This window comes from Vitis vinifera, chromosome 4 (genome assembly GCF_030704535.1).
Source record: "Vitis vinifera cultivar Pinot Noir 40024 chromosome 4, ASM3070453v1".
NCBI lineage: Eukaryota > Viridiplantae > Streptophyta > Magnoliopsida > Vitales > Vitaceae > Vitis > Vitis vinifera.
The window spans coordinates 4234863-4248988 of record NC_081808.1 but is presented as its reverse complement, the minus strand read 5'-3'; the positions used below and the strand labels follow the sequence as shown (position 1 = coordinate 4248988).

Sequence of the window (14126 nt, the reverse complement as noted above, 5' to 3'; positions counted from 1 at the left end):
TTATACACTATCTCATATATAAGAGAGTAATAAATAAATCAGGTTCATATCACGGGGCAAGCTCCCGCTATGGGATCAGTCCATATCAGTCTGATCTCTCTACTACCACAACAAACCCCTAAAAAATCTCATCAGTTTTTTTTCATCACATATGCTACATCGCGAGCTTTTCAGATCTAACCAAATAGAATTCGGATCACCAATCTCTAACAACAACAATATACCTAAACTCCAAATAACCATTACGATATCCAACAGCACTTACTAGTATTCACTGCAGACCTTAATGCATTTGGGACCATCACAAAGATTGATGCAATTTTCATTGTCAGGGAGCCTTCTGCACCCATTTTTGCTGCACGGGATCTTCAAGCAACCTACTATAGTTACACCAGCAAAACCAAGAAATAGAAGAATGCATATAACAAATGCAAGGTAATGCTTAGCTTCCTTAAAAAAATCCTTGGAATTAAGTACTGGACTTTCAGAATTTGAAGCATGTGGAGATTGGCTTTGCCCCTGATATCTTCGGAGCTGATGCAATCTTTGCACAACTTCGTGATGTTCTAGTTTGTTCTCATGTTGCTGGGACAAAGTTTTTATGTACTTGTGTCCTATGGTGAACAAGGCAAGCAGGTTAACAGTGGCTGCTAATAAAGAGAGTATAAAGAAGAGCCAGCGGACAGAGCAAGTGATCGGGTGAGATATGGAAGCTCTGGAGACTGCAGTTAAGATGACTCCTTGGAACAAAAAGTAAAAATTTGCGAGTTCGAAAGCCTCTGATTGAAGATTCTGGATACGCTCCTCCTGCTTTTCCACTAGGCTTCTCATTTCCTCAACCTTTTTTTCTTGTTCTTTTATTTGATTCTCATCCATGGCGGATTGAAGAAAGAGGAAGTAGTTGAAGATATGAATTGGAAGGCAGTTGTGCAATATATATATGGCTGAGTCTGCAACCATCTATAACCCTAACTTATTCTTTACGTAATTGCTACTAGTCAGTCAATACAAGGCAAATTTAATGAGTCTTGGATGTATTCATGGCTATTATTAAATATGGAGTACTAGCTGACTGCTGGCATGCTTGGGCTTATTAGAAGACTTGCTATCTCTTGATAGTGAAGAAGAAAAAGAAGAAAAAGAACAAAAAGATATCACATTCATCCCATGCAGCCATGTTCGGTATGTCTTCTCCATTCTTAGGTTTCTTGGCAGCGTCTCAACTGGCAGCCCTCAAAAATACCCTAGACAGCCCCACTCAATCAGTGATTTAGATTGCTTTCCATAATTCTAATATATGCTATAATAAGGTATTGTAAAAATATAATTAATATGAGATTTTGGTATCAATCAAGTGTAAAATAACAGCATTTATCATGTATTTACACTCCATACCAAAATATCATATTAATTATATTTTTACAATACCTTATTATAGCATATATTAGAATTATGGAAAGCAGTCTAAATCACTAAGGGGGGTTGTTTAGGCTATATTTTGGCAAATTGGAAAATGATTGATGTCGAAAACCCGCAATTAGAACACTTAGAGGAGCTCCCGTGTCAATCACTTCCATTCCTCTCATTGGACCATTTGTAATAGTCATAGCCACAACTCTAACTTGATTATTTTTTAATAATCGTTGTACCTCACAAGTCACATTGATTTGTTTTCCAACGGTATCTCGACCCTTAACTACCAGCACATTGTAAATATCAAGCATCTTACGAAATGTTTCGGAAAATGCAATAGTCTCAATCATGGATTATGAGTTGATATGTACCCTCATTAATTAAGATGTATATATGGTTCGAACATATATAGCTGCATGCAATTTACATGTTTGGATTAATGACAGCATGAGGCTTTGCTTCATTAAAGGTATACTTTTCAAATCAAGCTGTTAAGTCTCCAACGACTTCTTCCAAACTAACAGTCATTGGCAAACCTCAATTGTCACAATTGTTGTGGCAGTGTGGGCCTGAAGCAATTTTTACTGCCGGAAGCAATTTTTACAACTTTGAACACTAGTACTGGAAGACTCATAGGGTTCATTCGTTAATTCAAGATACCAGAGTCGAGTTTCCCAATGGTGAGTCAATGGCTGCAAAACATTGGATGATCAAATGCAATGATCCGGGTGTTAGAATGGTTGAAGCGAGAGCTAAAGGGAGTGGGGATAGGGAGAAGGAGCTTAAGCTTGTTCACTGGGAGGACATGTTCCATAAACCCTACTTTTGGTCTTCCTTCTGTATATGTTAGGAAGGCCCTTGAAGAGAAGAAGGAGCTCACCAATGATTAAGTTTTTCACAGCCTTCCTTGAACCATATGCTCTTCGGCATGATTTCAAAACACCGAGACCCTACAAGGATAGGTCTGATCATAGAAAATATGCCAGAAGTGCTAAAAAAATTTGATGTGTCTGAAGCTAATTGAATCTAGTAAGATAGGATTAATGTAGGATTAATTGGGGTATATAAATAGGATTAATTTAAGCTAATTTTCCACTTTTTCAAATTTGGAAGAGTGGTTTTGTTAGTTAGAATGAAGTGATTCAGCCCCACTTACTTGATAGGAGAACAAGAATTTTTTGTACTCAGAAAATATGCAGAAGATTTTCCACTACATGCATTGGAAGGAAAAAGACTGGAGGGGAGAGCCAAATATCCTTGGCAACAAACATAAGTGAACTGCAAATTACCATTACAATGAAATTATTTAGAGGTTTCTAATGATCTTCAATTGCAGGTTTATTAGAAAGACTAGTATTCCCTGCAGACCCTAATGCATTTGGCACCATCACAAAGATTGATGCATTTTTCATTATCAGGGAGATTTTCGCACTCGTCTCCACCGCACAGAATCTTCCAGCAACTGATCATAGTTACACATAAAAATGCAACAAAGAGAATAAAGCATATAACAAAAACCAGGTAGTGCTTGGCTTCGGTAAAATGATCTTTGTTCTGCTCCACTGAATTAGTAGAAGTAAGTTGACTTTCAGAATTCGAAGGAACTGAAGGTGGATTTTCAGAATTTGAAGGAACTGGAGTTTGGCTTTGCCCATGAGATGTTTTCAGATGATGCAAGTTTTGAACGACAGCTTGATATTCTAACTGATTCTCATGTTGCTGGGACAAAGTCCTCGTGTACTTGAGTCCTATGGTGAACAAGGCAACCAGATTAACCATGCCTGCTAATGAGGAGAGTGTGGAAGGGAGCCAGAGGTGGGAGCAAGCGAGAGACATGCGACCAGAAATTGCAGTTAAGATGACTCCTTGGAACACAAAGTAAAAGTTTGCAAGTTTGAAAGTGTTTGATTGAAGACTCTGGATTCGCTTCTCCTGCTTTTCCACTATGCTTCTCATTTCCTCAACCTTCTTTTCTTGTTCTTTTATTTGATTCTCATCCATGGCGGACTGAAAAAAGAGGAAGTTGAAGATGTGAATTGGAAGGCAGTTGTGCAATGCTGAATCTGCAACCATCTATAACCCCAACTTATTCTTTACCTAATTGCTACTAGTCAGTCAATACAAGGCAAATTTAATGAGTCTTGGATGTATTCATGGTTATTATTAAATATGGAGCATCAGCTGACTGCTGGCATACTTGGGCTTATTAGCAGACTTGCTATCCTCTAGATAGTCAAGCAGAAAAGAACAAGAATATATCACATCCATTCCATGTTTCCATGTTCTGTCCATCTTTCCACCCTCCTTAGGTTTCTTGGCAGCTTCTCAACTGGGAGTCCTCCTTCACAAATTCGAAAATGATTGATGTTGGAAAAGTCGACATTCATAATGTTCAGAAAATGCAGTCTCCTGATCAGGCTATTTTTAATGTCCATACTAACGAAAGCATGAGACTTTGCTTCATTAAAGCTGTACTAACAGTCATCAGAGTGCCTAAAATGATGAGAACAAGCATCCTGGGGATGAATAGGTTTTTTAAAAAAAAAAAAACAATTTGAAAATGTCCCATAATTCTCCATTTTTAGAATTTTTTACTGTAAATATTTTTCTCCATCAATTCTTTACAGAAGACAAGTCAAATCACCTGCAAGGATGAATCCCTCGACACTCTCCTAACGAGTATATCAATGCAATTCATATGCAAATATAATAACACTCCCCAATTAGAATTCATATCAACTTTCAACCAATTTAAATATCCTATAATTCATAAACCAAGCTGAAAATTATTTCAAACCATTTCAAGGATTAATTAAGCAAATTTTAGTTTAAATTCTACCCTAATCTACTAATTAAAATAATGTAACTTTCTTAATCCAAAATGAACACAAGGAAATTAACTAAAAAAGATATAAGGTTAATAAAGTAACGACACCGAAGTTTAATATGGAAAATCTCCAAAGAAATAAAAAGTCATGGGTTTACAAGTGATCAAGAGCATCCACTAGAAAGAAAACCACCTTAATATATATAAGGGTTTTACCTAACTCAAGTTTACTTATCTTTTTTGGATTACTTGATTAATACCTTCTAACTTCAACTTCACAAGGCTTGCTCTTTTGAAGTGCACTCGGAGTGTATACCAAATTTAATCTTAGGCTTTTCAAGAATAAAATAGGTTTTATCCCAATCAAATAACAACAAAGAGAGAATAGATGAAAGAAAAAATGAATCAGTCCGTGCTTTAATAAAACCTCAATAAAAAATTATTTTGAACTTCAAAATGGGTTGGATTTTCTTGGGAAACAAACACACTCACACTTAGAATGCTAGGGGGCTAAAGTAATTTTTACGACTTTGAAGATTGGTACTGGGAGACTCATAGGGCCTATTTGGTTCCTGCAGGAATTTCGGTTCATGAGACTGCAGTGGAGTGGAGTCCCACCATATAGGGATCCGGACCAACTGTAAGGGACCTCCTAACAACTTCTAAGGATCATGAAATAGTCATTTTCCCAATGAAAGTGTGGTAGCTTTTCCTGCTAACCGTCAAGTATTGTCCCTCCAAACTCTACTTCATTTCTTACCATAAAATACCACAAAAAGAAACACAATCAATTATAAAACTACATGCATTTTCCCAAGAATTCCTCAATGGCCGAAATTTCGTACATCTGCAAGCGCACGGTGGTCAGCACAAAACCGGTTCAACCCGGAAAAACACACCCCCTATCGGCCCTCGACCGTGCCATGGACCACAACCGTGTCCGTATTGTTTACTATTACCGAACCCCACCAGGGAGAGAGGTTGGAGAAGTGACCAAGAGGCTCAGAGAGACTATATCCGAAATGCTTACTAGTTTCCCAATGGTGACCGGACGGTTGCAAAGAAACGAAGAAGGACAATGGGTGGTCAAGTGCAATGATGCGGGTGTTAGAATGGTTGAAGCGAGAGCTAAAGGGAGTGTGGGGGAGTGGCTGAAGAGTGTGGATAGGGAGAAGGAGCTTAAGCTTGTTCACTGGGAGGACATGTTCCATAAAATCTACTTCTGGTCCACCTTCTATGTTCAGGTAAAGTTTAATTCGAATATGAATGAATCCATTTTCCATCTGTGTTCAAGTCAAGTTCAAAATAACTTTTGTAATATAATTTTTGTGGATGATTTTGATGCAATTCTACATGGTTTTTTTTTTTTTTTTTTTTGGAAATGCAGAGAATCAAGATCATCAGGCAGTGTTTGAAAAGTGTATTTGTGTTTGATAGTGATTTTAAGAAATATTTATAACATCTTTAATACTTAAAAAATAAAAAATTTTAAGTGTTAAAAATACTAAAAACACTTCATAAAATCACTACCAAACGCACTTTAAGCTCTGTCTGAAAAGTGATTTCGAAAATAATTTTAAAATATAGTTTTTTATCAAAACTATTTTTTAATCTTTTATAGAATAAAAGTTTGTTTGAAATCAAAATATTTTTGACATATTTTTCATGTTTTTAAATATATTTTAAAAATATCATTTATAAATGTTTTATTTTTAATCATTTTCTACATTTATATAATTAATTTTTATAACAACCCTAAAAAGACTAATAAAAATAGTTTTAAATAACTAAAATATATTCTTTGAAAATTTTTAGTTTCTGTTTTTAAGAATAGAAATCTATTTTTTATTTTTTTTATTGTTAAATATGTTTTTTTTTTTTTTTTTGCTTTCTTTGTTTTAAAGAATAATTTTTTTTTTTTTAATAACAGTTACCAAGCAAAGACTTAGTGTCTTTTTGTAAATTATTTTTTAAAATAGTTTTCTATTCTTCAGAACAAAAAACACAGAAAATATGTTTGACAACCAAAAACCGTTTTCTATTTTAAAAATATAAAACAGAGAGTTTTCAAATAAGATCTTTTAGTTTTCTATTTTCACTTGTTTTCTGAGAGTTGTTTTAAGAAATAATTATACAAACATATAAATGATTAAAAAAAATGAATATAAAAATTATTTTTAAAATAAAAATTTTAAAAACATATTAAATGTTTTTAAACAGATTTTGTGCCTATAAAAATTAAAGGATAGTTTTCAAAAACTATTTTTCAAAATTATTTTTAAAAATAGTTACCAAATATACATTTAATCTTTTAGAACTATTTTTATTATATTTTGTATGACTAAAATTTTGTGGCCTATTTTAAATGTTTTAAATGTTTTTTAAACCTGTCTTATATGCATTGCTTTATTTTCAATCCCTCTCTATATTTATATAATTATTTTTTAAAATAAGTGAAAAATTGAAAACAATTCAAATATATTAACCGGTCTTAATAATAGAAAACGTTTTCTTAATAATAGTGACTTCTGTTTTTGCATTGCAGCTGACTGAATTTGAAGAAGGTGGGCTAGCAATTGGCTTTAGCTGCACCCATCTTCTAGCCGATCCCATTTGCGCAACCATGATTATTAAGGCCTGGGCCGACACCTCGTTACTAGGTGAAATGCCTAATCCCCCTCTCTTTCACTCGTCCTTGCCACTAATTAGGCCAGTCAATAGTATCAACCACAACCCCTACACCCACTTAATCAACCATTACAAATCCTCCCTAGACAACTCAACCCCTGTCACCAACACAAAATACACAACAATAGCCCTACTATTTACAAACCCTATGGTGCAAGCCTGCATGGAAATGGCCAGAACTCATCCTGAAGCCCATGGGACCCCAATATTTCCCTCCCCATTCGAGGCTCTAGCTGGGCTGTTCTGGACTTGTATTAGTAATGTCAAAGGATGGAGAGAAGGGCTTATAAACATGTCTATATGTTTAGATATGAGAAAGGTATTAGGTCTTGATGAAGGGTTCTTTGGCAACTGTATGGTGTACAATGCTGTGCGTGGAGGGGATTTCAATAGACATGAAATATCAAAAGCTGCTATGGCTATACGAGGAGTGATGGAGAAGATGGACAGTGAGGAGATCATGGATTTAATCCAATGGCTGGAGTGTGATAGTAACCGGTCTTCAGTACTGATGGGTGGTTGTGAGCATCTCATTTGTACAAACTTAGAGGATGTGGAACCATATTCAGCCAAGTTTGAAGAAGGGTATGCACCGGTTAGGGTTTCATATCACATCGAGCCAGTATCCACAAAGGGGCAGGTTTTGATCCTTCCGGCGCCACCAGAGGAAGGACCATTGAGCAGGGTCGTAATGGTTACACTTCCAGAGAATGAGGCTGTTAAGCTGTGTAAAGATGTCCGTGTTTTAAGCTTTTCCCCCACTATCTTAATGGGATTCAACAAAAACTAATGTTCAAAGACAAGAAAGAATATGCAGACTAGTTTGTATTTCTCTAAGTCCCTTAAACCAAGGAAGTACCGTTTGGCATGCAAGAAAATTTGATCAAGTGTCCATGAATCAATATGGGTCAGCAATTGAGTTTGTCCTGGTGGTTGTAGTGCCCATGGCCAACCTTCTCTATACATACTCGAATCAATTTTTTCAAAATGGAAACCAAGATTTACTCTACATAATCAATCATAGACAGCACTCCCTCATACAGGAGCAGAAAGGAATCACAATGATATCTCTTTCCTACTAACTTTGAATTCTTTCCAATACTTTATTTTTTTGAGATGCCAAATTAAAAAATTTTAAAAGAAAAGATCAAAAGTAGGCGTGTCTGCATTGTAGCTTTATTTGGGAATGGGGTGTCATGGTCGCAAAAGCCAGCAACAACTTCAGTTTGAATGACCTGCCCCATAATCTGCTGATTTCATGGCTGAAGTCATTTGGAGTATTGAATTGTTTAATGTATATATAGAAACAGAAAATAATTCATTATATGCTTGACTGGTTCAGGAGCATTCTATTTAAGTACTGAACGTAATGTGATATCAGTGAGGCAGAAGCTCAACCTCCATTAAATTAATTAGTATAAAGAGATTGAGATGATTGTGGAGAGCATCTTGTGATTGATGACTATGAGCATATTTCCAAAGTTGATTTTGTTCCCTCCCTACCCACCACCAATCTCCATGAACGCTTCCAAGTTCATGCATGCCTTCAACCACAACCCCACATGGAATGGGGCCAGTGGGAACCACTGCTTTCTGCTTCACCATTTCTCTTATGCTACCCTAAAAACAAAACTGAAGCATATAAAGATTCGCATAAACCAAAATGGTAGATGCGTCTGCCGGGAGTCGAACCCGGGTCTATTGCTTGGAAGGCAATTATCCTAACCGTTGGACTACAAACGCTGGATGGTGATATAGTTATTTATGGATCTATTAAAATTCTAACTAGAGATACATATAAAATTTACTAAAAAATTAGGTTGTATAGGTTTTTCAAAATCTATGCCTAAGATTCTGAATTGAACATTAGATCAACATTGTGATGAAACAAAGCACCATTCAATACCTTTTCCATCCAACACACAAAGTGTAATCTTATAATTGGTTTAACCCTTAGAACAATGAAAAGGTACACATTCATCCCTTCCTTATTAATTTAGTCTAGTAACATTTAGAAAATATTGTTTATGTTTTCTTTGTCTTTTGTTTGAATTCTTTAGTTCACTTAAAATTTGAAGTCAAAAAGTTTTTTAACTTTTATCTAAACTCTTAAATTTGAATAATAATTGTACATTCATCTCTATCCAAATGTCAAACAAACAACGACCTATTCAATGTTGAGACATCAATATTAATAACTACACCATACGATGATTATTTCAAGGTTATGTCTAGCCACTTATATCAAGGATTTTCAAACATTCAATTGTTATATGACATAAGAGTAGTTTAAGAAAAGAAAGATTGAAAAGGGTATAAATATAGGAATCATCCAACCCCATTCTACGATCTTTATGATCAAAATCAAAACATTAACAATGTCGATGATTGTTAGGAACATGGTAGTGGTAGGATCCACTAACTTAAATAAATAAAAATAAAAGAAAAAGAAGGGTTGTGCAACACCTAAGAGCTGAAAAAATGGAGAGAGAGAAAAGAAAGAAATAGTGACTCTTATTAAAATTTTAGTGTGTTGCTGATGACAATTCATCTATTGATTTAAATCATTATTTTTCCTCTTTTATTACTTATATCTTAGTGAAATCCAAACGTTTAAATTTGATAATATTTACTAAAATTCACCGTTGGATAATTAGTTGATAATTGGTTTTTATTACTAAAGAATAACTAGTTGTAACCCATCAATTTATATTATTGGAAGATTTGAGTGGACTTCACTTATTTCTTGTCATATTAGAGGATGTCTCACATGCATCTTGATCTTTGTGTATCACATTGATTTATTTTTCCTATTTCATTTGCTTATTGCTTGGTTTGCATGCCAATTTGATTTTACAAAAAGGAAAAAAAAAATTATCTATTCCATTAAAATTTATTTCTATATTTGAATTATTTTGAAGGTTTGGATTTTTCCTAATAGTGATCATGGTGATATTCTATCAATTAGCGATGTATACATATATACACATCACAAATTAAATAACAACAAACCAAATGTACGAAAGATTCCAATTGAGTTCACTACTCTCTTTGAGCTTCTTCGAGAATATTAGTATATATGGAAAACATTGGGTTGAATAGAGAAGCATCTTTTAGTATGATTTTAAAAAATTTTACATCTCAGAATAAGTTAATCCCTACCTAGAAAAAGTTATAGAAAATGAGAGTTAAAACAAAGTTGATCACATTTGTTCAACATGTCTCTGGTTTTTTTTTTTTTTATTTGGTAGGTTTGTTCCACATGTCTCGTAGTCATCCTTAATAAAAAAAATCACTCTCTTCCAAAACTCATCTTTCACATCAATTTCTATATTGGATGTGTGGCACTTAGCATAAAGGAATCTGATGATTGATCATAGAATATGCTCAAGCCCAATGGCTTATATCCTCAATGGGGCTCCCTATTAGACTATGTTCTTTGAAGGTGGTCCAGCCACTAAGGCACCAACATACCCAGAAGCCTAGAGACTTTCAACATATGGAACAACATTATTTATTTCATTCAACCTACCCATAAGCTTAGAAACCTTTCAATATATGAAACAAACTACTTATTTCATTCAATCACTTGGTGCCACCTAATGATACTTTCACTTCTTAATCTCTAAAGGGAAATCAGACACCTCCCACTGCAATTTTCAGCTGCTATGGCTACAACAAAAGAAACTTTTCATATCTGCCAAACTCCAGATTTTCTTTCACAGAAGATTCCATTACACAATATTTGGCGTGGAGCAAACCATCTCCTTATTCCATTCTTGTCCTATCTTCAACTTGCAATAGTCTCATTTAAAAATAAATCGATATGAATAAAAGCAAAATACAAACAGACAATGAATACTTGATGAACAAAGAAATTCAAAATTGCCATTGAATGACAGTCAACCAGAACAAAGCTTAAATAACACTAAACTATTTTTCTATTCTATATATTGATATTACAAACAAAAAATAGTAATAAATAAAGACTTAGAATAATAAAAGTTCTGCTCCCTAAGAACCAGTTTAGCAATAGAGTAACATTTTAATGTCAGACTTGCCTCCGACTAAAATGGGATCATGCCATTTCATGCTAATCCAGGGTATTATCTTATAAAAAAAATGATAAGCATGAGATATGGATTATTTAACGGTTTCAAACAATGTTGTGAGCATCAAATAAGGTGAATATGTACAATGTAGCATAGTTCATGTTACCACACACCCAATTTAGGCGCATGTGCCCTGAATCAAATAATAATTCACATATAAATGAACAAGTTTCTACATGTAAAATTAAGAAAATTGTTGACTATGGACCGACAAATCTTCTCCGGATCCATGGGGATTTTGTACACATGGGACCTTGATCTAAGATCAAGATGGTACTGATGTTGGGTTTTGGTCAGATTTTGCATAGGTGGTGGATATTGGATATCCAAATGAAAATCTAGATAGCACTGAAACAAAAGCATTGACTGTCGGGATTGGGTGTTTTGCATATAACTTAAGTAGGGTTTATAAATTTTTTGCTAATTTGATGAAGTTACTCACAATAATGATACAATCATACTGGTTTTTTTGGCACAGTTGACCTCTTAAATTGAGTTCATTAATTCAATAACTAACATAGGATTAAAGGTGTCTGACTTTCATGACCATTAGGTGTCCAAATGTGGGAAAGCTAGTGAAGGCTTAAATCGGATGGTTGCAACTTTTCCTTTTCCTCCCTTCTAAGAATTTTAAAATGAAGGAAGCTAATGAATATCTCTTCTTGGATTCTCTAAAATAATCAACTTTTTCTATTAATTCCAGAACAAAATAATCATTTATTCTGACATTAATTTTAACCATTGCTAATCCTACCAAGCCTTGTTATAACTGGAAGTTCATGACAGACAAAAAGATTTCATAAGTCAAAAAACTGGGTCCATCTTATCACCATTCTAATTATAGAATGAAACCATCTAAAGAAGAAACAATGCAAATAATTTAGCATAAACTGCTATTTTATGACTATTGACCATCACCCAATCACAATAAGAGTAATACTCTTCTCTTTGAATAGATTCTCCTAGTAAGGAATCAGACACAGATTTTAGTTGTATACAAAGGCATGTTATTCTTATCTGTGGAAGAAGTGATTAGGAGAATTTATCATTCTCCTGGAAGAAATAGCAGCCTTTGACCATAAGAAAAGGTGACATGACCATGTGAGGTGTGTTTTACTTCTTTCTCAAGAAAGAACAGAGAGAAATTCTTTCCCAAGGAAACGATAGGGAAAATGCATGGAAAATGAAGTAAGATGAAGCTGGAGAGAGCACAATAATGTTTAGCCATCCTGTTCCTTTGTCGGTTGTCAAAGAAATAGCTTCTCTTCATTGAGATAAGCTTTAAGAAGTTGAACAAAAACAATAACACAAACATAATGCTTAAGAAAAAGAAAGAAATAAGAAGACAAGCTTTTGACTAATGAATGTGGAGAAATCAGAAGTCCAAATGGATTTGGCACTATTTTTGTGCTCAAGGCTCAAACCTCTGAAAGCTTAAGTAAGCATAGTTGTTTTTAGCCTTCCACTTCTTTCATTTGCTTTCCAAGAAGAGTTTTCTGTTCAATGAGAAAAACTTAAAAGAGAATAAAACCTCTTTACTAAAAAAAATGACCTGTTGACTTCTGAATGTGGAGGAATCTGTAGACCAAATGAGTGGGCACCCTTTTTGTTTCTAGAAGCTCAAACCCTCGAAGGATGAGAAGAGATCTGAGCTGTTAAGATGGCAGAGCAGATCATCTCAGCCATAAACTGTACTTTAGCTGTTAACAGAGGATTTTTTCCAATTCAAGCATCTGCAAGGACATGCATTGCACTAAAATAGGGGGAGATCTCATAAAGATTTGTTAGTGACTCAATAAATCAATTTCTATCCGCCATTCTACATACATCTTCACCCAACCTTTTGACATTTGACACGGAAAGTCATTTTTTATTTGGGCTTCTTTTTTTCTTTTTTCTTTTTTTTCTTTTTTTTTTGCATAGATTCCTTCGAAAGGTGCTACTTAAGTTTTAGCTGGCACTTCATAATTTACAATTAAGATTTTCTATGTATTAAAAGATAAAACAGTTGTTGCAGAGTAATTCACAATGTGTTGTGCATCCAGAAATGTGAATTTGAACTTTAAGTTAGTTTTTCAACCATTAACTTGTTGGAAAAGAACAAAAAATAAGGGAACAGTCAAATAGAGAAATATATTTATTGTAAATTTCAACCCAATTAATGAAGTGCCTTTTAAAAGAATTTCCTTCTCTTCCTTATGCTGCAAATTTTTAAAATAAATAATAAACAATTAAGTAAAGAAAAGGGAAACCACCATGGAAAGAAGCTAGATTTATTTTCTATTACAACATCAGACATGTTGCATGTGCCTCATGGCTAGTTGATCTAAATGTTACAGTATTTAAATCTAACACTGATTAAAAGAGAGAGAGAGAGAGAGAGAGAGAGAGAGACTTTGGACATAGCAGGATTCAAAAATTAGAAAAATAATGCATGATTTAAATAATGGCATCATGACATCAATGGAGAACACCTTGAGATACTTGCATTAATCGAGAACAAATGATAAAATAATGGCCCCTCCAGGAATTAGTGTGATGCAAGGAAGGTCCTAAACAGGACATCATCATATGTTTCCATTTCCATTTTCTTTTTCGTTTCCTTGGAAGAATCTTTCTCATCAATGGATCTACTAGTAGTAGCTCCCCTCTCTCAAAAAGAGAGAAGAATATTAATTTGACAGAGAAGAGCCCATTAAAGTCGAAGGATTAACCAAAACATGATGTGTGTACATATATAGACCAGTCCCTGATGGTACTACAGTCCTCAACTTTCAAAGAAATCTAACTGAAGTGAGGCTAAATTTGGTTGACAAAAGCTTTGGTATTTCATTTTTTATTTTCTAGGGAATGTTTCAAACCCCTTCAATGTTTTTATTTTCTTTTTTTGTTTCTAGATTATGAAAATTTGGTAGGAATATGATAAAAGTAGTGGAATGAACACAGAATTTGGGAAATAGAAGCTGATTCAGCACCGAAGAAAAATTTCCCCAGAAAATTAGAACTTTGGTTAAAAAGTTTGAAGATGATAGACCTTCTACGGAGGAAAATGAAATAAGTAACACAAAATAAAATAAAAATAAAAA

At 34.2% G+C, this 14126-nt stretch overlaps 1 protein-coding gene and 1 non-coding gene across 2 annotated transcripts; one reads left to right on the top strand and one right to left on the bottom strand.

Annotated features, from left to right (window-relative positions):
- Positions 1-5025: 5025 nt before the first annotated feature.
- On the top strand, positions 5026-7946 carry LOC100245757 (protein ECERIFERUM 26-like). The gene is made up of 2 exons (XM_002282247.4): positions 5026-5484; positions 6786-7946. The coding sequence occupies exons 1-2, from the start codon at positions 5044-5046 to the stop codon at positions 7716-7718; spliced, it is 1374 nt and encodes a 457-aa protein (XP_002282283.2). The 5' UTR covers positions 5026-5043; the 3' UTR covers positions 7719-7946.
- A 653-nt stretch (positions 7947-8599) lies between these two features.
- On the bottom strand, positions 8600-8671 carry TRNAG-UCC (transfer RNA glycine (anticodon UCC)). Its single transcript has one exon. It is a non-coding gene; the product is annotated as a tRNA-Gly (tRNA).
- Between the last annotated feature and the right edge of the window lie 5455 nt (positions 8672-14126).